This window comes from Polistes dominula, unplaced genomic scaffold, assembly GCF_049000335.1.
Source record: "Polistes dominula isolate Pdom_NZ unplaced genomic scaffold, Pdom_raw_medaka contig_77, whole genome shotgun sequence".
NCBI lineage: Eukaryota > Metazoa > Arthropoda > Insecta > Hymenoptera > Vespidae > Polistes > Polistes dominula.
Window position 1 is genome coordinate 6,068,228 of NW_028301152.1, and position 27,774 is coordinate 6,096,001.

Below are 27,774 nucleotides of genomic sequence, written 5' to 3' on the forward strand. Positions count from 1 at the left end.
GCTTTTATTGTTTACCCATATTTTCGTTAAAATCATATACTTATATATTTAGTCAAAAAATAATAATCAGCAACCGTAACGTTGCATGAAAAATATTAATTACACAATCTTGTGTAATTCGTAGCTTAAGATTTGAAATGTATGTTTTGCTGATCTCATACATATTTCTAATATTAAAAACATTGCACATTGTCATGAAATTTATAATAAATAATATAATAAATATAATTATTATAATATAAATATAATTATATATATAATTATAATATAAAAATAATTAAAATAAATATATAATTATAATATAAAAATAATTAAAATAAATATATAATTATAATATAAAAATAATTAAAATAAATAATATAATAAATATAATTTACATAGTGAAGTCGTAATGTAAAGTTGGTAACATTGAATTATATTGGTAGAATTGCTTAGAAGCGCCGCCTTTCTCTTCCTCCCGGTCTGTTCGGTGCGGCCATTTTTAAGTTTCGGAAGCGTGTTAGTTGGTGTCGCCTAATATTACGTTGTTTTACTGCATTTACAGAATTGGTGAGTATCTAACACTCACAAAACTAATATATTTAGATATTTCATTATTTTCATCGATAAAATATATATAAGAGAATATTCATACAATTTGTATCAGGAAAAGTTCATAACGTCGTTGTTAGCACGCCATTTCGTCTTATTTTGGCGTCATCGGTTTTTCTATTTTTTACTATTTGTTTTGTAAAAGCGAGCAAGATCGAACACTCGTACAAATTAAAATTCAAGTACAAATTTCGACATTATATTCATACTTAATTGATTTAAAATATCAATTATTCAAAATATATACAAATGACGCATTACGATGTACTCTTCTATATAGTTATTCTTATGATTGCTTCTTGCAATCTTTAGCTTGTCTGATCGACACAGGGCCGTATAATTATCGTACGCACAGGAAAAAATTTTGAATTTTAGGAATTTTGGATTTGACACTTCTGATTTCCACATTTGCAGAATTTTTTACATTTTCAAATCTGCTAAAAGAGTGAAAGTACCAACTTTTGCAAACTTGATGACTTTTTTTTTTTTTTTTTAGGTCAAGTCCGTTTTCGTATCTTTCTATATCTTCCGAGCTATTTTCACTTGTTACCTGGTTGTAGTCACCAAAAAATTGTCTGTGTACGGTAGGGTGCGCTGTAACTGACAACCGAATCGCGAAACAAAAACAAAATCAAGACTTATCGAATATTATATTTACATATCGAATTATCGTTAATTACATACAAGCTGAGTTTTGGATCGTACAATGCTTCAAATTATATGATGCGTACGATAATTATCGTACGAATGGGATCACTGATATCTACCACTGTTAAATGCAGTTTACTTGTGCAATGATGCTTTTCAGTTTTTTTTTTGTAGAACGATTTAACAATTCACATCTCATATATATATATATATATATATTTCTTATTAGTTATTAAAGGTTGAATTGATATTCCGATCACATTCATTTAAACAATTATACATCTCTGATAAAATCGTAATATTTGTATTTATTTTGCTTGAACTGAACTGATTCATGAACTAACTGAAAATGTCTGATTTCGAGAACATTTTCTTAACGCATTCTTCGAAGAACATTTCTCATAAGTCACTTGAAATATAACGTGTTATTGGTTAAAAATGCAAAGAAATTTAATCAATTTTATAATACAATTTCCTATATAATTTGACATTCAATGTATTTTTATATGTATGGTGTTATTTTTTTTATTAAAATAAAACAAATCAACTATTTTATATGCATTGTATATGTAACTATATAGATTGCATGCACATGCACATTATATACGCCATATATAATAAAATCTCTATTCTTCAGTTTTTGTATTTTGAAAAAGTTGAAAATTTTCAATATAATTTTGATTCTAACGAACAGATTTATAGTAAAAATTAAATTACAAGAATAAATTTTTCAATTACATTTTAAGAAATCAAAATTACTCAAGTCATGAAGTTTCAAAAATGTGTATATTTAATATTATCATCGATTCCTTAAAAATCGCCTTGTTTATAATATAAATAATTAAAAATTACAACATAGACTATTGTACAAATGAAGTTGGTATAAAGAAGATAGAAAACAGCGTCAACATAGAAGCCAATGAAACACGGTGTGTTTAATTGAGTAGACCGTCGCAAGAGTCCGTTCTTGGTAGTTTCTAGAACGAGTTGTGTGTTAGGGACATTTGACCAATAGAGGGTAGCACTGAACATTTCTTATACGACGCGGCAAACGAGCGTCGCCATTTCGTTGGGTTTGTTACATGTGAATGGTTTTTACGTGTGGTGTTTTTTTTTTGATATTTCTAGAACATCGTGTTTCTAAAACAAAGTAAAGCAATATACTAGGAGAAAAAAATAAAGGTATCGTGTGAAAGAAATATTCGTCCGTTATTCATAAGAAGAAAGTGTTAAATTCTTGTGTGAACAAAGCCGCGCGCCATTTTACGAAGGTCACTGAGCGTTGAAATACGTGTTTCAACGGAATTCTAACCGAGATCTTATTGGTAGTAGTATACTCTCGCAAGTTAATTTATTGTTAGCAAGGATAAAAATAGAAGGTATATATATTTTTTCGTTCCAAGTCTCATACTCGATATACATGAGATTGTAAAACAATGTGGCGCATGTCGAAATATTTGGCATTTCAGCGATTATGAATGTGGAAGGTCACCAAGCAAAATGGTGGATAAAAGCGTCAGAGCTGTAATCAAACTCAAGCCTTTGCGGTATTTCCCGCCTTACTCTAACTTGAATAATCTATTGAGAACACTTATGAACGCTATTGTTATCTTTTAATTTATTCTTGACTCAATTATTTCTTTCTACAAAGGGAAATATTTAACATTAATTATTATATTTTATGGTATATAATAATCGTGTTTATTTTTTCGTGTGATCTCTTATCTATTTAATATGGAAATCCTGTTGTTCATGAATTGATTAAAACACGCAATTTTTTTATCCATTTAAGAAAATAAAAGTAGAAACGTAATCTTGTGAAATACTATTTTTTACAGTAATACTTTGCATGAATTAGTCAATAAGTAATATATGGTTAAGATATATTAAGGTAACTAAAGTGGTCTATTAATTTCAAGATTCATTTTATTATCTGTATTTTTGTATGTTACAAAAATATAATGTTAATAATCATACTTTAACTATACAACTGGTAATATTATGTAAAACTTATAATATACATAGTAAATGTTTTTGTAATAGGTTCTAATACGAGCCAAAAATGCCAGGGTTTAGTAGCGTTGGTACATTCAAAATTTTTATCGGCAACTTAGCTGATAAAACTTCAAATGCTGATATTAAGCCACTTTTCGAGAAATATGGAAAGGTTGTAGAATGTGATGTTGTCAAAAATTATGGATTTGTGGTAAGTCATCTGACATATGAGAAGTTTAAACTTGTTTTATCCCCATAAATCTAACTTATCTTTACTCTATTATTAGCATATGGAAAATGAAGAGGCTGGAAGAAATGCAATTCAAAATTTGAATGGACAAATAGTTCATGGACAGCCCATAAAATGTGAAGCAGCAAAGAGTCGTAAAGGGCCCAATACTCCTACGACAAAAATTTTTGTTGGCAATCTTACAGACAACACAAAAGCACCTCAAGTGCGGGAATTATTTGCTAAATATGGCACTGTCGTGGAATGCGACATAGTACGAAACTATGGATTTGTTCACCTAGAAGCCACAGGTGATGTAAATGATGCCATCAAGGAGCTTAATGGACAAATTGTGGATGGACAACCTATGAAGGTACAGATATCCACGAGCAGAGTGCGACAAAGGCCAGGAATGGGAGATCCAGAACAATGCTACCGATGCGGACGCGGAGGCCATTGGTCCAAGGAATGTCCAAAAGGAGGAATGGGAGGAGGCCCGGACAGGAATGGATTTCGTGACAGAATGTTTGGACGTGACCCGTATCCTCCACCGCCGCCACCACCTTTCCTTCGGGAACGGCTGATGGGTGGTGGCCGCTTTGGAGTAAGTACATTTTGAGTTAATCAATTTCTACACTGTTGTTGCTTTAAAAAGCTAGGGCTAGCCGTATAAAGCCTGGTACAGCTTTATACAATTCGAAGTTTAACCTCTTTTTATGGGGAATTTTTTTTCTGCAAACAGGACTACGAAAGCTACTATGACAGGAGGGGCTTCGACGACACCAGGGATCTCTACGAAAGGAGATTTACCGGTATGTCAGGGCCTTGTGACATGGGAACATCCATGTGCGGGCTAGACTTTCCACCAATGACAATGCCACCTCTACCTCCAAGACGAGACCCAATGCCTCCTATGCCTCCTCTAGGTATGGGATCCATGCGAGACTCTGGCTTCTCCCGAGGCAACGATTATGGAATGTTCAGCCGACGATCACCCCCTCCAAGCGGCAATAACGGCCGGTTCAGGTGAGTAGAGCCGGAATACCGACAGCCCATTCGTCCAACTTAACATTGTGAACGTTCCAGGCTGGATTAACAGCTCATGCGAATTGGGGTTCGGTGATTCGTCGACATTTTACTATTCCATTACATTTTTTCATTCTTGTATACTTTGAACTTTCACTTAGTTTTCTTTTTCTTTGTCTTGTTCATAAAAAGTTGACGAAATTATGTTTTGTTTTCGGTGGGCTTTCGCGTTCGCGAATATTTTTATTTCTCTCTCTCTCTCTCTCTCGTTTTTTTCTTTTCCTTGCTCTGTCTTCTTTCTATCTGTGTCTCTCTCTCTCAATATCTCTATCTATCCATCTGTCTATCTATTTATCTATCTATCTATCTATCTATCTATCTATTTCTTTCTCTCTCTCTCTCTCTCTCTCTCTCTCTCTCTCTCTCTCTCTCTCTCTCTCTCTCTCTCTCTCTCTCTCTCTCTCCATTTCTGGGTAAACGCGAAAATTCACTTACAACATAAGCCTATTTCTCTTTTCTCTCTCTACTCAAGACATTGATTTTATGGTTTCTAAAAATCTTATTCTCTTTATCTCTATTTGTAATTATACACGTAACACTCGTATTCCTTGTCGATCCAGGAAAAGTATTAGGAATTCACGAACGATCACTTTTCTATCTATTACTGTATCTCTCTTTTCTCTCGCTTCAGTTATGGTACCACATGTGGTAAATTTTAAAATAAGAATGATTGTCGATCTGATGTCCACATGAGTGCAGCGTCTTCGCAGTCAAAAATGTTATCATATGACGCTTGGACGTTTCTGTACATTCTAAATTTCAGTGCACCTCAGGCTGCTTACCATCTTTGTCCATGAATGCGGGTAACCCTAGAGAAACAGTCCTGGGTCAACGTTCAAGTCATGCAAGAGTAAGTCTTTGACTATTATGTTAGCGAGTAGTCATACCTCGTTCTTGTCGCTGACGTGTTGGAAAATAACCGCAGTTGTTTATACATTCTCTCATCTATAAACCAGTATTCTTCAGAATAACGAAATAAATTGCGAGGTCTCGACTGACAATGCCTTGAACATGTCGACTGCTCTTCTAGGGATGTCCCATTTCATCGTAGCCTCTCTCTTGATCCATGGCATTAACTGCGAGATTGGCCTGTATGTTTCTCATAAATCCTTTGTGTTTCAAGTGCTCCTTATTATGTACATCACTCAACCGGGAGTGGCGCGGAGGCCTGGGATGAAGAAATGTTCTAAGGAATACGAACTAGTTTTCTTGATCGCACTACTTACCGCGAGCCAAGATATGAAATTTCTAATTTTAACGAACTATCTATCTTTTACTTTTCCATTTTTTTTCTATTTTTTTTTCTCATTTTTTTTCTTTCAATTTTTTCTCTCTCTTTCTCTTTCTGTCTCTTTCTTTCTCTTTCTCTTTCTCTTTCTTCTACCTCCTTCTCTTCTCTCCTCTTCTCGTACGCTTTGTAGATAGAACCAAAAAAATAATCAAAAAATAAGAAAACGCAAGCAATATATATATATATATAAAATATTTATTTAAATTTATATATATATATATATATATATAAAATATTTATTTAAATTTATATATATATATATATATATAAAAGAGACAAGACTAGCGCGATTTTCAGGAACAGCGTTGGTCAATTGTCTTTGAAACGTTTCGTAAGTAGAAACCAGCTCTGCGGACAAATTGGAAGAGTAAGTTTGTATATCGGCGTTTCTTCTTGATATTTGTTCTACAGGCTAGTTTCATCTTTTTTCTTATAAATTTCTTTTTGATTTTATTTATTTGTTCTCCTTATTCGTTTCTACTTTCTACATCAATATATTTTTCGTACTTTTCCTTATCTTGTTTTTTTTATTCCGTTTGATTTGCACTACGTTTTAAACGTTATTAAATTTTGAACTTCGTTCGGTTTAGGTCACATTTAGTGTTAATCATTGAAGAAAAAAATTTATGTTTATGTGTGTTACAAGTATTTAGATACATATAAGGATACAATTTTCTTTTTTCTTTTGTTTATGATGTAATATTTTTATTTTTTTTATTTCTCTTTGTTAGTAACTATTATTGGTTTTGAACACAAAGATATTACATGTACGTTTACATCGTGATTATCATAATAATTTTAACGTTTTGTATTTTTCTTACTCAAATGATCATGAAACCAGTCCGTTAAAGATATTTAAATTTGTAACTGACGTGTTTAAATTCATTATTCTTATATATAGCTACAGTGGGTACAAAAAATATTCGTACACAGATCAATTTGAAATAAAATGTTGTTAAATTGTAGTTTATAACTAATTTTTTATAAACAATGAATGTGAACATATTCTTGAAAGTTTTTACAATGGATATAATGAAATAAAAAAATAATTATTTTGAATAAATAAAAATATTGACAAGGAAAACGAAAAAATCGGCAGAAATACGAGTTATATTCGAACTATTTGAAAAAGAGTTTGTACAAAAACCATAATATAAACACATACTGATAACGATTAGAAACATACTGACAAGATCAAATAAAATTAGAAAGCTATCACATTATGTGTTTACATTATTGTTTTCATTTTTCTTGTTAATATTTTTATTTATTCAAAAAAATTATTTTTTATTTCATTATATCCGTTGTAGAAACTTTCAAAAATATGTTCATATTCATTGTTTATAATAAATTAATTATAAACTACAATTTAACAACATTTTATTTCAAATTGATCGATGTAAGAATATTTTCTGCACCCACTGTATATCCGTATTTACGTATACATGAATTAAAGACCTGTTCAAGTCCTTCTAGAGAGGCTGACTTCTACTCACGACGTTCAAAGCTTTTCATATTATGTTATTCCATTTGCACAACTTTCAAATAGAAACAAAATTGATTGAAATTTCTCAGTTTCCCAACAAACTTAAAATTTGTTGTTGCACGTTACCTTTACCATTTATCAACCCTATATAATCCTAGATTGAGCTGTGCTCATGATTCTTACGTTTCTAATTGTTTGTAAGTATATACGAAAAGAAACCAAAAACAAAAAAATACTTACAAGTCGCATGGGTTTAAAGGAGAATCCAGTCTAGCGCTACCTGCCTCATATGACTGATTAAAATTCCATGTTTCTTATTGTTTATTATTTCTGACTTCTTTTTAAATAAAAAGATACAGAAAGAATAGAGATTTTACATTAGTTTATCTTCAATTTTCATAGGCATGTGTAGTATTAGTTTCAGGTATTTATCACTGAATATCTAAAAAAAAAAAACACTTATTATACATGCATTTATAACGTAAAATGATTAATGTTTTACCTTTATCTTATTTATGGAGGACTTTCTCAATCTTTTTTTCTCTTTCTCCTAATCTTTTCTCCTAATCTCCTAAAGACTTTTTGTCTGTCGAGTTTTGACATTTTCTGAGTGTTCAATTTAACATTTCACATATTCTTAATTGTATATTCGTACAAACACACAAAGCGTACTATTAAAACTTTTCAAAATGTAGATCATTTTATAGAATCTTCTGTGTGTTTTCTGATATATTTGTTGATCGACCTAGGCCTCATTGTTTGTATGACATTTCAAAAAAATTCAAATTTATTCAAACTCTTCGTAACTGGTACTAATAACTTTTCTATTTCTCTTACTCTTACTCTTTTCTCTTGGGAATCTTTTCCTCTTTTAATGCTTTCTTAGAAGAAAAAATAAACATATTTTAAAACAGTCATATTAGGCGGTGAGCGTGATTCTTTTTTCTTTGCACGTTACATAATATACAGGGACTAATTCACAAAGTTAAGCCTTGGACAAGGGAAGGAGTGTGTGGTATAAAGCGATGATAATAATGATAATGATGGAATGATAATGGTAATGGTAATAATATTATGGTGATGATGATGATGATGATGATGATGATGATGATGATGATGATGATGATGATGATGATGATGATGATGATGATGATGATGATGATGATGATGATGATGATGATGATGATGATGATGATGATGATGATGATGATGATGATGATGATGATGATGATGATGATGATGATGATGATGAGATATGATGGTGATGATTATGATAGTTAAGACAATGGTGGTGGTTTTGAAGATGATGATGATGATGGTAGTTATGATGGTGATGATCAATTGGTAGATTCGATTATTTATTATAAACGCTGTTATAGTAGAGGCATGTACGAGGACTTCAGCCGAGATTCGTTCGAAGAACGTAGGTAAGTAGATGTGTCATCGGTCAATAAAAAAAAAAGAAATAATACCAAAAGAGAAAAGAGATTAAATCAGATTAAAGAAATGAAGTGCATAGTGTGCGCGCGAGTGTGCTTGCGTGCGTGCGTGCATGGATGTGTGTGTATATATCATATTTTCGTATCCAAGTTGAATTAATTAGATTCGTTTAATACTAATCGCCCTTTTCTTTATGTCACGATAACTATTTTGTATTTAGTGCCATTTTTTATATATATCAGTACAACTTGTAAAATCTCTTTCTCTCTCTCTCTTACTCTCTCTATCTCTCTCGTTCCCGCTCTAATTCTTTATCCTTCTCTCTCTCTTTCTCTCTTTATCTTTTCTTTTTATTTCTTTCTTTCTTATTTCTTTCTTTCTTATTTCTCTTTTCTTGTATTTTATTCCATTTTGCTTTGTACGTTTTTATAGTTAATTATTCTTTTATTGTAGAAATGAAAACTAGTAATTTTAATATTTATTTTAGTAGTGTGCATATACGTCAATACAATTTGAATCATCGATGGATCCGTTTTTGGTATTCTTTCGTGTTTCATTTTATTTATTTATTTTTTTTTTCAAAATTACTCACACCACCACTACTACCATTATCTCGATTTTCTTATATATCTCTTTTTGCTTTTTCGTCACTATATATAAAATTTGTTTAAGAGTACCGAATTTGAAAATGTGTGTCATCATCGTTGTCCTTCGTCATCATCGCGTAAGAACGAAGAGAAAGGAAGAGTAAATAGAGGAAAGTCTTTCGACAAGTTTATCACTGATTAAAGCGCATTTATAATTAACTTATTTTCTATCTTTTTGAATATAACATTGATATGCACGCGCACGCACGCAAACACATACACACATATACAGCAATGTGTGTATATTTGAAGAATGTTCTCGTAGGTTCTTTTCGCGAGTTTTATAAGTTTTTAGGAGATGTCTCGTTGCATAGGAAAGAAAAAAAAAAGTAAAAAAGGTAGTTTTATCTTCGTAGACTTCTTTCTCTTTCTCTCTTTTTTTCTATTTCTATTTCTCGTAGAAATGGCTGATTTCTTATTGTGATACTATCTGAATAATTGTTGATTGTTCGATCGTTTGATTTAATTACCTACCCCCAATGTAGAAATTTGGAAAGAGAAAAAGGCTGTTGTAACTCTCTTACTTTTTCGTCTACCACTCCCAAAATAAAGAAAAAGAAAAATAAAGAAGTTCAAAGAAGGTTTTTCAGCTTGAAGGGAAAGATTTTTTCGTAAGGAAGAGCGGCCGATAGTTTTTGAAATGAATTTTATTTCAATTAAAAGAAAAATTATTTTATTTCTTATCAGCCTCGCTCTGCTTAATTGTTCATATTTTCATAAACATTTATACATATATTGTATATGTGTATATATATATATATATATATATACACATATACATAATATATATGTATATATTAAAAAAATATTTTGGAACTATTAACCATGCGAAAAAAACGAGGAAGAACATTACTCTTCGTGCTGCTATTAATTATTTGATTATATATGTACATATATATATATATTTATCTATTTTTATTAATTAATTAATTTATTTATTTTGTTGATAATATCGTACTCTTTTCCTTCAATCTATATCTTTCTTTTTTCTTCACATTCCTATCTATTTTTCTCTATCTCTATCTCTATCTCTTTCTTCTCTCATTCACTCATTCGTCGCTGTATTATTAAATGTTTTTTTCCACCTATCTACTTATATATATATCTATCAGTATAAAAAAAAAAAGAAAAAAAAATTTTCCAAAGAAAAAAAAACCAAAGACCTCCCCCCTACCCCTAATATAATAATACCCGTGCATTAATCGTTAATAATCGAATTCTCGTGTGACTGACGTGGCTTAATTTTGGTTACCAGACCGGGATTACGAGGGCCATCGCCGTCGCGCCGGTTCGCACCATACTAAATCGTCGCGTCGGGCTCGGATCGGTCTGTCGGTCTGTCCGTCTCTCTCTGTGTCGGGTCTGATCGCTAGCAGGAAGCCTCGGGACCGAGATACTCTTGGCCGTCTGTCGATCTGCACGCGCGAAGAATCTGCCGCAACTTATATATGAGAAAAAACAAGTACATTTTGTCACACATGAAGGGAGCCCAATTAATTAGATTAATCTTAATAAATAAACTTATGATAAAAAAAAAAAAAAAAAAAAAGAAAAGAAAAAAAAGGATTTACGACACAACCAACCACTACAAAATATACAATAAATGGAAAGAAAACAACGCCGAATCCACCGAAAAATAATAATAACAATAATAAAATAATAATAATATAATGATAAAATAATGATAATAACAATAATAATAACAATAATAAAAATAACAATGAAATGATTGACAAAAAATGTGTCCTTGTCCTGCGATAGAAAATATCGTAAACTGCGCATAGACGAATTTTAGTCGACGTAAAAAACAAACAAAAAAGAAAAAAACAAAGAAAAGAAAAAACAGTATCTGAACAAAAATTTACGGTCCCTATGCATCTTGATAAGTCTGCCCTTTCGAACCTTATCTCTCCCTCTTGCCTGACAATGTCAACACCCATTATCATCACCATTGCAATTTCCGCTATCCTTCCTAATCGAATATGTATATATATATATATATATGAAATGTATATGTGTATATATACAATTACATCCATGTATCTCTTTTATCAGAGCACAGGTATAATTATTAATCTATCAGATTACTCATTGTTTATTATGATATACTCTAAGGAAACGATAACGAACGATTAGATAAACTAGCGAATCATTTATAAATTTAACGCATTTTTTTTCTATTTTGCGCCCACTCTTCCGTTACAGGTATTAAATATATACAAATACAAAAAAAGAAATTGTTTCATTGTACCTTATACGCGTTTATATTATCTAAAATGAATCCCACACTTGTACGCACTGCGATAGATCGCGTACGCGACTTTTTTCTTGATCTGAAACTTGTATTACTTGTTTATTTGTTCATTAAGCGCGATTTTTTTCTGTCCCTCTTGCTGAAAATTAAGAGTAAAACGTTAATTATCATCGATAAATTTTTAATGCACGTTTATAAGTTAAACGCATGTATGGATGTGTATGTATTATGTATATAAGGATGGAGATAAAAAAAAAGAAACAAAAAAAGTACTACAAAATTAGGAGAAAAGAGTGAACTTTATAGCAATTTTTGGTAATTTTGATCGTGCCAATTCTTGCCATATTGTCATCGCAAAGATGCGCGCGCGCGGTCTTTGTGTTTGTATCGTCGATTGATAGAAAAATTATGATTTTTTTGTTCTCATTATTAATGTCATTTTTTCGAGTATCGCTTCGAAAAACTCGGATATATATATATTTATATTAAACAATTTATTGTGTATTCAATTAATTTTTCAAATTGATATATAAATGTAACCACCTTTCAAATTTTCAATTACAATTTCGTAGCGATACGACGATTCGATTTTATATGTAGTAGTAGTTCGTGTATGCGTGCGTATACCGATCGTTCGTAGCCGTTTCCTACCGATTTCTTTTGTCATTTTCCATATTTTTTTTTTATTAACTAATAAAAAATAAATTGATGTCATTTTTTTTCATTGGACTTAACGGAATCAAGAAAGAAAATTTTTAAAACGATTTATCGTGATCCTTTGTAATTGGTTAGAAATAAAAAGAACGTTTTTTTTTTTTTTTCATTATTTTCCCATTATACGCCAAATCTGTCGTTCGGTTCGAAGATTACTAAGGATGATAATAAAAACATGAAAAAAAAACCCCAAAAATCTATTATTAATAATAGAGTTTATTACCCGATAATATTTGGTACCCAACAGAAAGAAGCGCAAAATTTTGTATAAACGAGACTAAGTGTGTGTATGTATGTATGTGTGAGAGTGTATGAGTGAGAGAGTGATGATCGTGGCCGAACGGTTTTTTTCGCTGATTTGCTTTTGACTTTTTTTCTTCTTTTTTTTTTTTTTTTAATTTTTTTTTTAACCTTTCAATAAAATAACGTGAATAGAAATTATTCTAGAAATAATATGATTCTCAAAGACATAAATGTTCCGTACACGATGTTTTAGGAAAAAATACCGTTCGGGAACTAGACGCGCAACATTCGTAATGACAATTTGAAGAAGCACGTTGAGTATAAAAGATACATATATGTATATATACCTATACATATACATATCATTTATTTATGTATGTATATATATGTTTATATATAGGTATATATGTATATATGTTTATATAAGTATACATATATATAAGAAACTGACTAAAAGGACGTAATCAAAGGACGTGCTTTTTAGCTATCAGAACAATCTAGTTTCTTTCGTCGGGCGGAGGGGGTGTGTGCGGGTACGTCATTAGCTGATTATGCTAACAATTAGAGTGAAAACTTGGAAATTACGGTTCTATAAAGAATACGTCGATTCTGTATGAATTTAGCGTGTAGTAACGTAACCATTTTATTATAAAATAGGTTTAATCAACGTAAAGTAAAGTAAAATAATAAAATAAAAACAAAATAAAGATAGAAAAATAAAAAAAAATAATCTATTGATGATTCCATTGCGTTTAATTACACCTATTTGCGTTTGTTATTTTATCTGAATATGAAAAAAGGAAAAGGATTTAACAAACAAAGAAAATAAAAGAAAAAAGTCAACAACAGCAACAAATAAGCAAGCAAGCAAGCACTTTCTTCGTTCGAATATGTATACGTTGGTGTAAGTCTTTTTTCTTCTCTCCTTTGATATTTTTGATTTTTTTTTTTTTTTGATTTTTGTAAGAAATCGTGTTTTCATTAATAATTATAATAATGATAATCATAATAATAATAATATAATAATAATGGATAACAAATAATGTAATAACAATGTATTTGTGAAATTCACAAAAACGACATTACGTGTTCTTTAATTCTCTCTCTCTCGCTCTCTCTCGCTCTCTTTCTTTCTCTCTCTTTCTCTCTCTCTCTACCTCTACTTTTATCTATTTTTGCCTTTACCTTGTTATCTCCCCTTTCTTTCTTTCATTCTCTTTCTATTTCTTTTTCTATTTTCTTCTATTTCTCTCCATTTCTTTTTATCCATTATTTCGACGAGTCCATCCTTTATCTGACTACACCCTCACCCTAACCCTAACCCCTTTACTTTACCGCATAAAATACATGTGATGGTAACGAAAACTTTTCGACTCGGCTTCGATGAATATATTGAAATTAACAACGATCTTCACGCATGTCTCTGAAACCCGTTTTTTATTTTCAATCGAACGTGCGCTTCGCTGGCTTCCTGCGTTTTCGCGCGCTGCTTTCCGTGCTCGCTCGAAAATCGGCCGAAGACGCGCGTATTTCGTTATGCTGATTTTACACATACAATGCCTCTTTTTATTACAATAATAATATAAATATATTATATTATATATGCATATATTATATAATATAATTTAATTTAATTTAGTTTAATTTTATTTAATTAAATTTAATTTAATATACATGATATGTTTTAATATACTACAATATAATATCATTTAATTTAATTTAATTTAATATATAGTATAATGTAATATATATACATATATACTTGTATGTATATATGTATGTATTTAATTATAATTATATGTTGCAGTTATTGTGTATTTTATGTGAACGTTTTATAAAATAACCAGCACAGAATCCTCAATTTTTATAAATGACCCGGTCATTTTATTTAATATTCACGGTTCATTGGGCAATGTGTTGAATCCACAATTGACCTTTTTTTTTACCTTTATCTTTCATTGCTTATACTCCATCTATACTGACATTCTTTTATCTTTATTTTCATCTTATTACTTATACTTTACCTATCACTCCTACAGTTCTTTTATTCTGATAAACGTCTTCTGGTCTCTGCTCTTCTAAGTACCACAGTTCCTTACCTTTCTCCAATAAATGATACTTATAATTAATTATGATTATAATGATTGTATATTGATTTTGGGTACTTACGTATTAACGCCATCGCAGCAAAATTCCGCTAATGCGCCAATCTACACCTTAAATTGTTGCGACAAATCATAGAATAATAGTATGTTACTCACCTAGGGAGGTAAAGTAAGAAATATCTCAGAGTACACGTAATTGGTGGCCGAGGCGAAGCCGAGGTCAACAAACATGTGCTCTTAGGCTTTCTTATTTACTACCCATGGTGAGTATACATTTTTTCTGCTCGACGTAGGCGGAAAGCGGCAACTTCGTTTTGAACAGCGGGAGAATAGTTGACGCTTTTCGCCCGGAGGGAAGAAAAAAACTTTATTTAAAATCAAAACACTTTTAAAATTCAAAAAATTTTATTTATAAAATGTAGTAAATCGGATTTCTGTGGAAAATGGGCCGATATAGAATTTAACATAGATTCAAAACAGTCTCTATTTTCTTTCACCTGATGCTGTCGTTATAACCCTAACGAAACCCTGATGAAACCCTGACGCAACCCTGACGCTTATTGTGTGCGAACAACAAGATTGCTCTTTATTGGCGCATTAGCGGAATTTTTGCTACGGTGGCGTTAATACGTAAGTACCTGTTTTTGTTTAAGGGATTTATTGTCTGAATAAAAAACATTTTTTAATTACCTTGTCAAAGCGATTCAATACATTAACCACCACCCTCTATGCATATTATATAATAACTGGGTATTTTATAATTTGACCGAAACTTATTCAGGGTATTTTGTGCAATATTTTTTCAAATGGACATTCTATACGGTAGCCAATCATGTTACAAAACGTCCATATTAAATACATTGGCCGTAACATATATATCTATTTATCTTACTATTTATCTATCTATCCTTTTTTTTATATTACATAGTTTGCAACGGACGTGGGGGAAGCAAGCTTCCCTGCCAGTGGTCCTACGAAACCAGGATACCACCGGCACCACGTAAACATTCCTTTGGTGGGCCCCGTTGTGATCTGCGAGATCCATTTCAATTATTGTCACTTTTCTTACTTCCCCGTCCCCTTGCGGGATTAGGGGTTCGGGCTCGTCGTTTTTCGCATCCAAGCGTCTTCCTTCTCCCGTTTCCTGTTATCTTGCATCTCCAGAGTTGGGAGTTGGGATTCCTTTGTCTTCTTCTACTCCTTACTTCTGGCGTCGTACGTCAGTCAGCCTTTCCCTCTAATCTGGGGATCCGTGGTTCGTCGTTTTTTGCGTCTCCTCTTCTCTCCTCTCTCTCTCTCTCTCTTCTTCGTAATTACGAATCTGAAGTATTGTGTCTTGTCTCAGTTTTCCGGTCCGCGCAGCATAGCTTCGACCAGAGTTTCTGGTTCTAAAGGCTCGCCGATTCTCTGTTGTAGTTGGGTACGTATTTCCGTGTAGACTCTGCAGCGGAAGAGAGCGTGTTCTGCATCGTCCTGTTCGGCGCCGCATTCCTGACAGGTTGGTTCGCTCCGTCTTTTATACTTGTGCAGGTATTCACCGAAACATCCATGTCCGCTTAATGCCTGCGTTATCCAGTAGTTCAGTCTTTTGTGTTCGCGTGTTATCCATGCTTGCACATCCTTAATAAACGTGTAAGTCCACCTACCTTTGAGGTATGCGTTACATTCATCTTTACCACTCCCGCAGTAGAGCTGCATGCACTTCTCTTTTGATGTCAAGCCGGGTTGCTGATTTGTCTTCTTGTTGTTGCCTTTTCTATACATTGGCCCTTTCCTTAGCGAATAGCCATATTGAGCTTATTCTTGCGAGTAGCAGGGTAGCGCCCAGCACAGTACACACTATATTCCTATCGCCTCACACAGTACTCACCTAGGTTCGTTCTTACAGGTCGCAGTAAGTTGCACTGTTAATCCGCATAGAAAGCATGGTATAATGTTGTTACCTTTGTCGCTGTTTCGTGATAAATGCCCTAAAGCTAAGCAACTAAAGCATCTCTGGACAGCGAATTTTTTCTGACTCTGGCTATTACTCTGCCCATTTTTACTCTACTGCTCTTAATGATGTTCACTGCACTTGCAAGTGGCATCGTCACTGTTGTCATTTGTGTATCGCCATATACAGGACTCATCGCCCTGACTTTTAATGTCTTTATTGGAGTGCCAGTAGCCTCGGCTACTTCGTTCTGGACTTTGTCTTCGGTTGTGTCCAAATCCATATCTCGTATATCGAGAGATGCCTGCTGTGCGAGTTGTACGACTGCAGCTTCCATGTCGATCGTTGCTACGACTGCGTCTTTGATGTTCTTGATATTGCTGCCCTTTTGTAGTTGTATTAGTGCGTCTTCAATCTTAGTTTGCTTTATTTTATTGATGTTTTTAACTACTTGTTCATTCACTTTGCTTTTCATCAGCTTGAGAACGCAGGCATAGGACATATTTTGGTCCTTTCTCTTAACCAGTATTGCATCTGATTTTGCTCATTATGTTCTTCTTCTCCATATTGCGTTGTTTTTCCCTGCTATGTTATATCTTACCTCCCGTAGGGCGTTTAGATTCAACCTTTTCGCTTTTTAGGACTTCATGGTCACTCCTCTTTCTTTCTTCGATTTCTTTGGTGTTTCGATAATTGGTGGCGTCTTTTCCTTTCTCTTTCTCTCCAGTCGTTTTAAACTCTGCAGTCTTTGAATGCTATTTGACAGTATTAAGATGAAACTCCTCTTGAGTTTGCCCATTATTTCTCTTGCGCTACTCAGTATTATTCTCATAGAGGACATTACTGTCTGTATATCCTCTTTAACGCATTTATGGATAATGCGTGCTTCAAAGACAACTCTGTCTATCTTGTCTAGGTTTACCATGGTCTTTTCCAGCAATTTTTCTTCCGTCACTTTTGTGCTCTAGATATTTTTCCAGATGTCGATTACTTTTAAATTATGTTCTTGGCGGGTTTGACCGTTCCCAGAATCTGTACGATCAACGGAGTTAATCAATGCTGTTGTATCCTAATCTAAACCTCCGGAGGAATTAATCCCGTTAATTTGAACACCCTCCTGGGGTAATACATTTTTACTAGCCATGAAATTCATAAGTAAGATTTTCTTCGAAATCCTTCTCTCTATCTGGTTTCTGTCCATCCCGAGTATTTTATTTCCTCGGTACCCTCCGAAGCCTCCTTCCTGATGAGTGTTCCCCTATCCACAGCCTGGGAAAGCGCCTTATGCGGGTCCAGCAACTCGACTACAACCCGAGCTCCAAGAGCCCTTGTTTCAGCTTACTCCAATTCTCAATCTGTCACGGGGCCTATCTATTATCTATTTGTATATTTATCTGTCTATCTATCTATCTATTTGTCTTCGCTTTTTTTCAGTTGCACCCTATTAAAAAATCTCTCTCATTTTTATACAAATCGCAGGACACATCATATACATATATAAAGATTATATATACGTACACAAGCTCTTTTTGACTTTTCTTCCTTTATGACATACTAATTAAAATGGGAATGGGTAAAAAATAAATAAACGGGGAAGAAAAAGTGTTAAAACACGAAGAAAATCATTAAAACATTGAACGAGATACGTGCTAACCTGTGTTTTTTTGGTCATTTTCCAAGCGAAATTCTCACTTTTTTTCTGTTTCAAGAATTAATCTATTTTCAATAAGAGTAAAAAATAAAAGCAAATTTGGGCGTTCGAGTTACTCTCGAAATTGCGTTCGTCGATTTTTCCTCGTTTTTTCTATTTTTGCTATCTTTCTTCTCCACACTTTCTTTATTTATTGTTTCTATTTCTTTTTCTATCGATACTCTTGCATATCGATCGAATTCTTTTTGTTTTAAAAAAGAAAAAATATATAAAAGAAATAGTATATCATAGATAATAAAACAGTGTTAAGGCAAAGGCACCAGTCATTGACCATGTACCTGAAGTTGACCACTTCAATTAAAACGTTAAAAATAAGTTTTTTTTATAAATGAATGCCTCTGAAAACAAATAAAATAGATGCTCTACGTCCTTTACCGACGCGATGCACATATCTTTTTTTCTTGGATACGACTGTTTATCAAAACTACGGACGATTAACACTTAGCCGACCGCTCGGGTAGATCTACCCTTTTCCAAACTAGTCGGTTGCCGACCGCTCGGGTAGATCTACCCTTTTCATCTGAGGAACTCTTCTTTCTCTATAGAGCTTATTTATATAGGGTATAACATATAATAAAATGCACCAATTTTTGAAATCTTTCATTGCTCATTATTACGGCTCTTTATTTTCGGGATTTCCGATGGAGTCTTTGCCAGCCATAAAATTATTTTCTAGAACACTACTTCAGAAAAATGTACGGTGGAGAACGCAGTTTGGCTTTCCCGAGCGCGGTGGAAACTGTAGAGGTCTCTGTGGGGCGTTCGATCGGCTAAGTGTTAAAATTGGTAATGTCAGTCGTATTTTTCGACACTATAACCTTGTTAACATCATCATTAAGAAACCATGCGCAGTTGACGGTAATTAATTTCTCAAGTTTTGAACTTTTATCCTTGAAACTTTCACAATTTAATTGTCAATAAATTTCATATTTATTAAGCAGATTGTTTTCTTATCCTACTTTCAAAAACTTAATTTACCGGTAGGTCAACTACTGATGCAGTGATACCCTGTCGATAAACTTTTATAATTTTTATGTCATGCTTTACTTTTCGAAAAAATATGCTTTGTTATATGATGTCTGAAGTTCAAAGAACATTTTCACTCATTGAACCCAACTTTATAATAAGTATACAACAAGTTACAACCATTTACGATAAAAATTTGTCTTAACTGGTCAACTACTGGTACCTTTACCTTATGTGTTTTTTATTACTAAAACATTTCTAATCTTTTATTTTTCCCGACTATCGTACACATTACTTTGGCTTGCTATTTTCTAAACGTCTTGTTTTATTTATTTTTAGATACATTTGAAATAAGTAAGATAACTGCTTTCTAATATAATATATATTACAAGTTATACGTTTTTTTTAGTCTATTTGCAATTATTCTCATTGATGATGTACTGTAGTATTACGATTTAGATACGTGTGAAAACTTTAACGGATTCTGTCTCTCTGTTTCTTTTTCTTTCTCAAATTTTCTCTTTCTTGTCAAAGCGAAACACCGCCCCAATCGTATACAAACAAACAAGCATATCGCTTAATAACTTTATTACATATTTTATTTCTTTTTGCGTTTTTATCTTTGATCGAAAAAATACAAATTTTCAACGCGTATATACATATTTTTATTCATAGTAAGATGTATATCAACAAAATATTGTTCAGTATTTCGTTCGCGTATTGGTTCTCTCATTTTTTTTCGAATCTTTGACACAATTGGGAACATTTTTTACAAATCGTATCAAGAGGAAAAAACCTTCGAGAAACGTAAATGCAGAATTTAAAGGTCAAAATATAATTCTATCCGTGTATAATGTAAAACCGTTCGTTGAATGATCTGATGTTTTCAGAACAATTGGCACCGCTGATGAAGTAGTTGCGCATGAAGTAGCATACAATGCGAATAAGTCACTTCACGCATATACGGATGTGGGATACTAATTTTTTGTAATATTATGCATCATGTATTAAAGAGAAAAGCGAGTGAATTGTCTTACTATTTTCCTCGTGATATGCATGATTTAAACGATTGTTTGTATATCTGAATAACAGTCACACACCACTTGTGTTTTACAATTTCTTATTTTAATAAATGTTAAAAACGTGCAATATCGTTTATTCTTTTTTTTTATTTATTTCTTTTTTTTCTTCTTTTTTTAATGCTTTATAGTTACAATGTAAATAATTAAAATCAAGTATCCTACTGTCAGTAACTTCGCCGGAAAAAAACATCGAAAGAATAGATTTCTAATTGGGAAAGAACAAGGATGAAAAATATTGGAATATAAAAATAGTATTATCACTCATTTGTGGTTGCCGTTGTTATTATTATTATTAGTAGCAATATTATTACTGATACTATTATTGTTATTATTATGATCGTATTTAGAAATTTTATAATAAAATATTTCTTGGCGATCCTCGCTTTTTCTCTCTTCTACACAATGTCTCATTAGCTAAGTAAAACAAAAATTTCGATCGAAGTATATCTTGTCAATAAGACTTCAAGATAAATCTAACGATCACTGCAATATTGGGTACTACACGATTATGTCGATTTCATTTAAAACGTCATTATATATACGTTCGTGGTATATATTATTTTCTTGTAATATTTAACCAATATATTCAGCGTGTATATGTGCTCGCTTGCTGCAAATAAATTTTTGACAGTTTCATTGTTCTTTTTTATTTTCAATTTAATGAATTACGATTGGCGCGGTGGTGTTACATAATGCCGAAATAAATCAGCATCCACTGAAAAAATGTGTCATTAGCCGCGAAAAAGTAAAGGAATTCAGAGAAATGTTTATCTTGCAAACAGAGAGATCTAATCACGTAGATCGGTCTTTGAGTAAGATTGATCTTCGTACGACCGTGAAAACTCGCAAGACCACGGTTCGGTAACAGAATATGCAACCGAATACGCAAAATTGTATCAGAGATTATAACGATCTCAACAATATATAGTGATTCCGTGACAGTAACGCAAGTCGAGGTACTCGATCGTCGTGTGACACCTTATTCGATCATGACCAGAAAATTGTTGTCTGTAATTCTGGTCTTTTCCAGCCTGAGATCGGTCAATCTATATGTGGAAAAGAAAGTAAAAAGAAGAGGCAGCTTTAAATTTTCATTTTACTTTGAACCAAAGAGAAAATTCTATCGTTGTTGTTTTTTTTTTCTTCCTTTATGCTCCGTTCAAGGAGGTAAACAACAAAACATTCACGTGTTAAACATGTGACAAATGTGACGGACTCCAATTATTAATGGGTTTTTAATTAATACATTAGTTAATTATCATTGAATGCAGAAATGAATATAAATGTATCATTATTAAAACTTGCTCCAGTTGTTATAGTATCTAAAGATTGTGAGAATACGCTCCTGTCCCAATCACGTTCCAATCACGTTCAAATCACGTGCATTGTTTAACTCCTCCTCGCTCGACTCATTGAACGGAGTATAATCTCTTTGAATGGCTTAGTCAACTATTTTTTAGGGTTACCATACCAAATCTAAATAAAATATAGACATTGTATGTCATAAATTTAGTGATATACATGGTAAAACCTTCATTGGAAAAGTTCTTTTGTCTATGAGACACATCTTTTTTCTGCATAGAGATAATAGTAGAATAATATTATATAATCTACAATGTATCTATTAAAAAAAAAAAAAAAAAAAGTGAAAAAGAATAAGAAAAATAGCTACGAGACGTATAGAGACAACAATGACGATGACCAGAACGATAACGCACATTGACGACAATGAATGTTTAAATAACTGTTCGGTGTGTTATTATTTAGTCGGCACAAATATTCGTTTCTATACGCCTTGCATTTCCGAGAGAGAATCTTGTTGCATAATATATGCATATATATGTATATGTATATGTATATAATCGTTCTGGAGTTCTCGTAAGATTAATCCGTTTGTTAATAAAAATGTATCATTATAATTCTATTCGTTACGTGTATATGTATTATTCGTCGTAAGAAACTCGAACATGGATTTCACAGCCTCGTCGGATATTTGATTACAATCGGCTAATACAAGTCGTCGAAGATTACGATTGTAACGGACTAACGACGATAGAAAATCTACGGTGACCCAATCACAGCCTCTCGTAGCCGTACAGACATAAGATTACGACATTTGGTTATCTCGATAAAATCACATCGCATCTTTTGCGGCCCGTTGCAACCGGTCAAGTTCAAATGCGTGTGAGCCCGGGATGTGTGCCGAGAAGGTCAACGAGACGAGAACTTCAGAGCCAATAGTTATATTACTAAGGTCGATACGTCTCAACTTCTTGCAGCCTTTTACGAATCCCTTGACAAAGTAAACGAAAATATAGATCAAAAACTGTATAATGTATACCGTGTGTATAAAAACACGAAACGAGAACGGACGGAATTAGAACAAAAAAAAAAACTACTCCCTTTATACGTATATAACAAGTATACGCCCGGAGGATTTAGAATTAAAAAAAAAAATTGAAAACAAAATCAAACAGAAAAGAAAGCAAATTGCATAGGATCGAAATCGAGATGCGGGATTGTAAGGGATATATGAATTGTAAAATCGGGATGACAATATGCGAGAAAAAGTAAACAAACGAAAAAAAAACATTATATATATACGTGTACAAACACATGTAAGCGTGATCGTCCATCAATGTCCTCCTCTAAATATAACAAAAAAATAAGTAAAAGAAAATAAAAAAAAAACATCTGAAGAACCGAGACGTATTGCTACCAAGCATTACTATTCTACTACTTCGACCTCTGCTCTACTACCCCCAAACCCGCGTGACGAGAAAGAAACGTGTCTCTTGCCGCCTCCTTCGCCTTCGTCCTCGCCTTCGTCGCCGCCATCGTCGCCGGGTGTCGTCGTCCTCGTCGTCGTCGTCGGTAAAATGCATATTACGAAACGAAGCGAAAATGAAAAATGATACCAAACAGAACAAAAATAAACAGAAAAAAAAATCAAAAGCTAGCAAACGACACGCCACAAAGGGAATGTTGCGAACTATTATGCATATTGTAATATAATGTGTGATGTAGGACTCGATAGCACTGCTACTACTACCAAACCTATGGACTGTACTTCAAAGGAGTTGGGCTGGAAATCCATGTAGGAAGAGATGTCCAACGTGTCCCATTTGGCGATATGTAATTGTCAACCAGGACTCAGTATTCCATTGAAGAGGGGCATCGAAGGTGACAGAGCTCTCGCAGATCCAGTCGAATAAAGATGTGCCCATAGATATCACATCGTACAAAGGCAAGTCTCCACCAGCCTCAGTATCATTTCTTCCTTCTTTTTTCTTTTTCACTGTATAATTTAAACTATCTGTCTGTCTGTCTCAGTCTACGTGCCTATTTGTCTATCTATCTATTTATTTATCTATCTTTCTATCTATCCTTTTTCAACACCTATAATATCGAAAGAAAACGAATTTATTTGATATTAATTGTCTTTGTTCGCTTTTTATGTAGCTTACATCACTAAAACTCTTTCTTTTTATGCCCTTTAGAGAAGCAAGATAGAGAAAGAGAGATAGCAAGATAAAAAGATAGCAAACGAGCGAGAGCGAAAGAGAGAGAAAAAGAAAGAAAAAATAAGAGATAGACAAATCTCATCCTATTAAGGTACGATGCAAAGAAAAAATTTGTTTTCTTATATAACATTTATAAATGTATATATATGTAAGTTCTTTTTGATCTCTCTGTTAAATTGGTGATAACAAGAATGACAATGTTTATTTTGATAACAACAGGTGTTTCCTCTCACTACTCGTCTCTATCTCCTTACTAACGATATATTATGGATGTATCTACTTTTATCATGTTATTTTACCACGAAAATATCGCGTAAGTATTAACGATAATATTTATCGCTACATATATAATATTTATACATTTTCTATTGATAGGTATCATAAAAGTAATTCTTTTTTGATATTTTTTTATATCTCTTTCTCTATCTCTCTCGCGTACACTTTTCTCTCTTATTATTAGTTTATTTTCCAATTATTCCATGTTCGAAGGTCCACGATTGATATATTTGATATGTGTATTGACACGCGAAAGTGGGGTGTTGCATCGATTGAATATTTTAGGAGCATTTTTGTATCCTGTTTTTTTTTTTTTTTTTTTTTTTTTAAGAAACGTGACGAAACTAAAACAATCACTAGTTAATTGTAATCATTTTATGGTAAGTAGAAGTAGGACAGGTAAGGAAACAAGGTTCTCGAGTGAAATTTATATTTGTACTTAAAAAATATAACGTTAATTATTTTCTATTAACTGATATGAATTATGTCATTTATTTAATGTTTTTTTTTTGTTATTAAGGATTGATATACTTGCTCACCCTTAAAAATAATAAAAATCGATTGAATATTAAAAAATATCAGATTTATCTTATTTTTTTCCAACTTCTATTATTTATTCCTTTTTTATCGTTATCACGTAACATAATTTGTTATAGTAAAATTATAAATGAAAACTGCGTATATGCAATTATGTTTAACGATTCTTTAAAAAATATTCAACTGAAAACTGAGATGCAAAATTCTTAAAATGAATGTGTACGGCTTTATCTCGTCGCAAAAATCGTTTATGTGAATTATAACATTTATTATTAATATGATACAAAAAAAACGTAATATACAAATTGGGAAAGTATAATTGCATGTACCATAGATTCCTCTTACTGCTTATGTATATCCATTTAAGAGCATAGTCTATTTTTATCATATTTTGCATAAATTTTATACTTTCCGTTATAATGATCTATCTTATACGCAAGATAAAACAATGTGTCATAATTCAGACACGAAGTTGATTGATATGCGTTGAAAAAACAATGCAGGAGATAACAAATTCTTGAAAGTCATGATTATATAATTTGATATACCTATAGTATTAGATATTTTAAGAGTTTCAAAGAGCCCTACTTCTTCCACTTCCACTTTATTACCCGCAGTTCAATCGAGAATCGCAACTCTGTCGGAAAAAAGGAGAGACTTGGTGCATCTTGCGTTGACAATGGTTAATTTCTCTTAGGAAAATTTTCCAAGTCTAATTTTATAAAACTATGATGAACCTTAAAGATAACGCGGCCCCGGCATGAAATAGCATCTTTTTTTAAACGATTGTGCCTGCCTACATTTAGCTTACGACAGTTGTCCATATCATTGGACCACGCGCTCTGACGCAAGGATACACCGCCGTCAGACGAATCATCAACGGTGGCGTGCAGTCGCCAGTAACTCAGTGTCTTCTTCGGAAATCTTTTTACTCCTGACAAGAAATTTTATACTTCTCCAATGGCAGAAAAATTACGGTAGGATTTTTTTTTTAATTTTGTATTTTCTCGGTTATTTGCAAATAAGCAAGTTACCTTCTAATCATCGTTTTGAAGAGGTTATGTTTCGTACATTCAACTTTCTTATACGAGATGAAATTAAGTTCGTCCATGCGTGACGAATCATGAACATTCGCGCGCTTCGAACGGAACGAAACTTTGTTCTATGTGGTACAATGAAGGAATCGTCCGTTTTCACGTTCCCTGTCTCACCATTCGAATGATTATTCTAGTGATGATGCAGTACGCACTCTGACCAATCGGTCCGTGAAACTTTGACCATATTGTAATGTTCTGAAAGAGGAACGATATAGGTTATGTAATCTGCTGTATCAGTCATTCTGATACACCTAGGCTTATTTATTAATATTTGTTTATATTTTTTATCGCTATCGTTTGAAATTTATAACAACTTTATTACTGTTTTATTTATTCGTAACACGAACAATTCATTCAATTATAACATTTACATTTTTTTATACCTTATTGTCTATTATGAAAGAACAAAAAAATATAATGCGAATGACCGAGAATAATAAAGCGATGAATAGAAAAATATATCAGAAAGTGCCAACGATTTTCTTAAATGCTTCAGAGAAGGTCTTCTCCTGGGTATGGGAAATCCCCTACTTGATATATCTGCAACAGTAGAACAACATTTTCTGGAAAAGTATGACTTAAAAGCCAATAATGCTATTCTTGCGGATGAAAAACATAAACCTCTGTATGATGAGTTAATTGAGCTATATAATGCTGATTTTATCGCTGGTGGTTCTGTACAAAATACACTGAGAGTAACACAAGTAAATTTAGTTTTATATTCTTTCATATTCTATAGATAACAAGTATTATAGCAATTGTTTATAATAGTATTGCCTTATTGTTATTATCAGCATCTATATTTTTTAGTGGTTTTTGGAGAAGTCAAAAATTGCAACTTACATGGGTTGCGTAGGTAAAGACAAATATTCAAAAATACTAGAAGAGCGAGCTGTTACAAATGGTTTAAATGTTCGCTATCAATATACGGATCAGGAACCAACTGGAACTTGTGCCGTTCTTATCACAGGAAAAGAAAGGTCTTTGTGCGCTAATTTAGCAGCTGCAAACTGTTTCTCAACTTCGCACATAGAAATACCAGAAAACAAGAAGCTTATAGAAAATGCTGAATATATTTATATTTCTGTAAGTATATATACAATCATTTTTCATGTGCTTTGTAACTTTATATATTTTCTTTTATTGATCATATCTAAAAAAGAATTCGATTTTTGATTTTAATATTACAGGGATTTTTCTTAACCGTTAATCCAGAAGTAATTCAAATAGTGGCTAAGCATGCATGCGAAAACAATAAAATATTCATAATGAATCTCAGTGCACCATTTATATCTGAATTGTTTACAAAACCATTAGGAGATGCTTTTCCTTATGTAGATATTTTGTTTGGTAACGAGACAGAAGCGGATATATTTGCTAAAGCTCATGATTTTAAAACAACAGACAGAAAAGAAATAGCATTGAAGATATCTCACATGGAAAAAGTAAATAAAAAGAGGAACCGTATTGTCGTAATTACGCAAGGTTCTGGACCAGTTATTTTAGTTAAAGATAATGAAGTAATAGAATTTCCTGTTACCAAAATCCCAGAAGAAAATGTAATTGATACTAATGGTGCTGGAGATGCATTCGTAGGAGGTAGATTATATCAGTTGTAGATATTTATTAATTTTTACAATGTAATTATTATTTTATGTAATTTTAATTTATATGATATCTTCAGGTTTTCTTGCACAACTTATTCAAGGGAAAGATATAGAAATATGTATAAAGTGTGGTATTTGGGCTGCCACACAAATCATACAAACATCTGGATGTACTTACAATGGCAAACCTGACTTTAAACTTTGATTGGATATAGATTTATTAGCAATTGTAAATCCTGTACTTAAATAAATATCTTAATAACTTTTTACTTTATATTTTATGTATTGTTAATATATTCCTATATTATTTTG

At 32.4% G+C, this 27,774-nt stretch overlaps 2 protein-coding genes and 1 pseudogene across 14 annotated transcripts; 2 read left to right on the top strand and 1 right to left on the bottom strand.

Annotated features, from left to right (window-relative positions):
- The first annotated feature begins 404 nt into the window (after nucleotides 1–404).
- Nucleotides 405–22,089, top strand: lark (RNA-binding protein lark). 12 transcript variants are annotated; one of them, XR_016178510.1, is made up of 7 exons: nucleotides 405–549; nucleotides 3,283–3,445; nucleotides 3,522–4,067; nucleotides 4,206–4,489; nucleotides 8,706–8,753; nucleotides 16,146–16,227; nucleotides 20,230–22,089. XR_016178510.1 is itself a non-coding variant. In XM_015316790.2 (7 exons), the coding sequence occupies exons 2-7, from the start codon at nucleotides 3,302–3,304 to the stop codon at nucleotides 10,715–10,717; spliced, it is 957 nt and encodes a 318-aa protein (XP_015172276.1). In that variant the 5' UTR covers nucleotides 405–549; nucleotides 3,283–3,301; the 3' UTR covers nucleotides 10,718–13,704. The 12 variants fall into 12 exon arrangements, 10 of the variants coding, with proteins under 10 accessions (XP_015172276.1, XP_089034514.1, XP_089034515.1 ...); XM_015316790.2 differs by lacking the exons at nucleotides 16,146–16,227; nucleotides 20,230–22,089 and adding an exon at nucleotides 10,669–13,704 and having other exon boundaries at nucleotides 4,206–4,275; nucleotides 4,390–4,489; XM_089178388.1 differs by lacking the exons at nucleotides 16,146–16,227; nucleotides 20,230–22,089 and adding an exon at nucleotides 10,669–13,704 and having other exon boundaries at nucleotides 4,206–4,275; nucleotides 4,390–4,489; nucleotides 8,709–8,753.
- Nucleotides 20,698–25,146, bottom strand: LOC149030686 (F-box and leucine-rich repeat protein 13-like; annotated as a pseudogene).
- Adk2 (Adenosine kinase 2) lies at nucleotides 23,527–27,736 on the top strand. Of its 2 annotated transcripts, XM_089178391.1 has the most exons (7): nucleotides 23,527–23,668; nucleotides 23,922–24,036; nucleotides 24,165–25,735; nucleotides 26,352–26,559; nucleotides 26,666–26,941; nucleotides 27,046–27,454; nucleotides 27,540–27,736. In XM_089178391.1, exons 3-7 carry the CDS (start codon nucleotides 25,719–25,721, stop codon nucleotides 27,665–27,667), a joined length of 1,038 nt encoding a protein of 345 aa, XP_089034517.1. In that variant the 5' UTR covers nucleotides 23,527–23,668; nucleotides 23,922–24,036; nucleotides 24,165–25,718; the 3' UTR covers nucleotides 27,668–27,736. The 2 variants fall into 2 exon arrangements, with proteins under 2 accessions (XP_089034517.1, XP_015172278.1); XM_015316792.2 differs by lacking the exons at nucleotides 23,527–23,668; nucleotides 23,922–24,036; nucleotides 24,165–25,735 and adding an exon at nucleotides 25,752–26,019.
- Nucleotides 27,737–27,774: the final 38 nt, after the last annotated feature.